A 2,982-nucleotide genomic window follows, 5' to 3' on the forward strand; every position below is an offset into this window, starting at 1 on the left:
CACGGTAAATCAGGATGAGTCCCAGGACAAGTCTGGTAAACAACACTCATGCTGTTGATAGGATAAACATTGTTGCAACCACTGCCATTAAGACTGATTACCTATCTAATTGATATTTTATTATTGATCATGTCAATTAATCATGTCACTCTGTTGGGCTTCTGGTTCTGTGTGTTCTGATCTGCATCAGGTATCAGTATTAGACCTCTCTGTCACACGACCAGTATGACACGACCAGGTGTCAGCTCACAACCACAACCACACACACACACGCAAGCACACGCACACACACACACTTTGTTTGCTCTGCATGCCTAGAGGACGGAGTGTGTGGTAAGTGTGTGTGTATTGAGACAGACTCAGGTAGACTCGCATCATGTAACCTGACTCTTACCCCTGACTAGAAGTAAGGCTCTGGTCGCTATGGTGATATGCGTGTAGGAGCCGGTAATTCTGTAGATGTATTGTGTTCTGATCAGGTGTCAGATACTGATACTAGTGTCCAGTGACTCAACTTGTCAACTACAGGAACTCTGCAGTGAGTCAGAACCAGAGCCGAATACGGGCACAGGGGAGAGCAGGCCAGGCCAGGCAGGACAGGCTAGGCCAGGCAGGACAGGCTAGGCCATGGGAGAGCAGGCCAGGCCAGGACAGGCCAGACCAGGGGGGAGGAACCAGACTCCTGAGGGCAAACCTACTGCCCTCGCCCCAAGACTCTGAAGCCATGTGATGTTGTGCTGTTGTGTCGGTGTAATGTGGATGGGGATGAGTACTCTTTGGTGTTTATTACTCCTGGGGCTTAAAATGATATCCGTTGCGAATTACAGTTTCCTAATGTAGCAGATACCAATGAAGGAGCTTAAACCCTCACACGCGCTACCACATGAACCCTGAACACATAGATAAACAACACAACTCTGTTAGCATCAAGGCTAACACTTAAACATGGGATATAGGGTATAGGATAAGCAGCTACCGTAAAGTATGGGGACAGAGTTAGCGTTTTTATTTGGAGCAGGGGGCCTTCGAATTTCAATCAGGACCTTGGTAGATTGCAATCATGCCTTGGATGGATGGACATGGACACACACACATAGACACAGACACAGGCACACACACACACACACACACACACACACACACACACACACACACACACACACACACACACACACACACACACACACACACACACACACACACACACACACACACACACACACACACACACACACACACACACACAGACATGGCTAAAGAAGGCCTATCTCAGGGCAGACCCGGGTCATCCTGGCTCTTACCGGTCCAAATGCTGGGTCCATTATAGGGAGCAGGTCTATGGACTCCTTCTCTTCCTGCTTCTGACCACTCGTCTTCATCATATCTGCCACATCCAGGTCCTCCACATCCAGGTCCTCCTCTGTCTCCTCTTCATCCCCTGTAGCTCTCTCTCTATCTCTGGGGAAGGGGGTGGGGGTCTGGCTGTACCTCCTACCATGGGGGGGGTTGACTCCAGCCGCTAACACTTCTGAGTCTCCACTCTGCTCACTGGACCGCCTCCTCTGTTTAATCTGCTGTTTCTGAACCTTCTTACTGATCGCTGCTTTTACCTGCATGGGGAAAGTACAGGTGTGAGATCAATTATAACAACGTTGTTACTGATAGTCAGGAACTGAGTCAGATCCATACAAGTGTTTCAAACAAACTAAGAAATGAATCAGATATTATTATTTCAAATTGAAAAATGAACAATTATTGAGTAACGAACAAATTGGTGTTTGCGGTAAAATTCACTGGTAAATTCACAAGTATTCTCCATCAATTAAGAATTTTCTCTTAATTTTCTCTTTTTTCATATACCGTACCTGCAAGGTTATCCCTATCCCCGCCCCATTCTATATCAATCCATTCATCTTTTCACCCTCAACTCCCCCTAACACAGATTTTCACGAGGATAGAAGAACAAGATCTATACTCACACACACACGCACGCACACGCACGCGCACACGCACACACACACACACACACACACACACACACACACACACACACACACACACACACACACACACACACACACACACACACACACACACTCATTTATATACACCCAATATCATCTTAAACTCCAAGAGATGCTAAAACCTCTCATAACATCTATGTTTGTTCACTCGAGGTAGAGAGGTATTAGTCAAATATAGAAGATAATACAATTATACATTGTGTAATTAATTCACATGAAAACAAACCAACACAAACACACCCATACACACAAACACACACCTGTTTTGCGCTTTTCCCGTGCGGCGAGCTCATCCCTGCTGAACCACCTCCTCCGGTGGAAGAATCCTTCGGAATGATCATGAACATCTCGGTGTTGTTTTCTTACACGCCCTATCTCTTTCTCCCCCTCCCTTTCTCGCTCCCTCTCTTTCTCGCTCTCACTCTCTCTCTCTCACTTCCTCCCTCTCCTCTCTAGTTTTCAGAGTGGATTTTTTTTACAGATACTTCAAACTGACTAGTTCTGTATCTATTCAAGTAATTTTGTCTGGACTCTTCTAAATTCTGCTTTGACTTGCTTTCTCTCTCCCAAGTTTAAAATCAGAAAATAGCTAACTTTTCCTAAATAAAATTGTTCTCCCTTGATTTCCCTCCCCTTCTCTTTTCTCCCTTTCCCCTGTCTCTATCTATCCCTGTTCAGCGGTTGTTAGTGCGTGCCTCTCTATCTCTCGTCCTGTTTGTCCAGGTGAGGGGGGTTTTATCATCATGTGTCCTGTAGCTCAAGGATTGAGTTCCTGCCCCTCTCTCTCTCTCTCTCTCTCTCGCTCTCTCTCTCTCTCTCTCTCTCTCTCTCTCTCTCTCTCTCTCTCTCATCCTATCTCTCCATCACCCCCGCCCCCCACACGCACACAAACACTTTGTCTCTCTCTGTCCATCCCCCTTTTCCCTGTCTCTCTCTCATGTTGTCTGTCTGTGATCTG

The 2,982-nt window shown here is 46.4% G+C and overlaps 1 protein-coding gene across 1 annotated transcript in view; it reads right to left on the reverse strand.

Annotated features, from left to right (window-relative positions):
- Positions 1-2,357, reverse strand: part of LOC135527069 (calcium-binding protein 2-like) — a 13,207-nt gene extending 10,850 nt beyond the window's left edge. Inside the window, exons 1-2 of the mRNA XM_064955718.1 lie at positions 2,285-2,357; positions 1,302-1,610 (exon numbers count right to left, since the gene is read on the reverse strand). Of these exons, the coding sequence (XP_064811790.1) occupies positions 1,302-1,610; positions 2,285-2,317 (342 nt within the window). The 5' untranslated portion in view covers positions 2,318-2,357. The remainder of the gene's footprint in view (positions 1-1,301; positions 1,611-2,284) is intronic.
- Between the last annotated feature and the right edge of the window lie 625 nt (positions 2,358-2,982).

Source organism: Oncorhynchus masou, chromosome 32 (assembly GCF_036934945.1).
Source record: "Oncorhynchus masou masou isolate Uvic2021 chromosome 32, UVic_Omas_1.1, whole genome shotgun sequence".
NCBI lineage: Eukaryota > Metazoa > Chordata > Actinopteri > Salmoniformes > Salmonidae > Oncorhynchus > Oncorhynchus masou.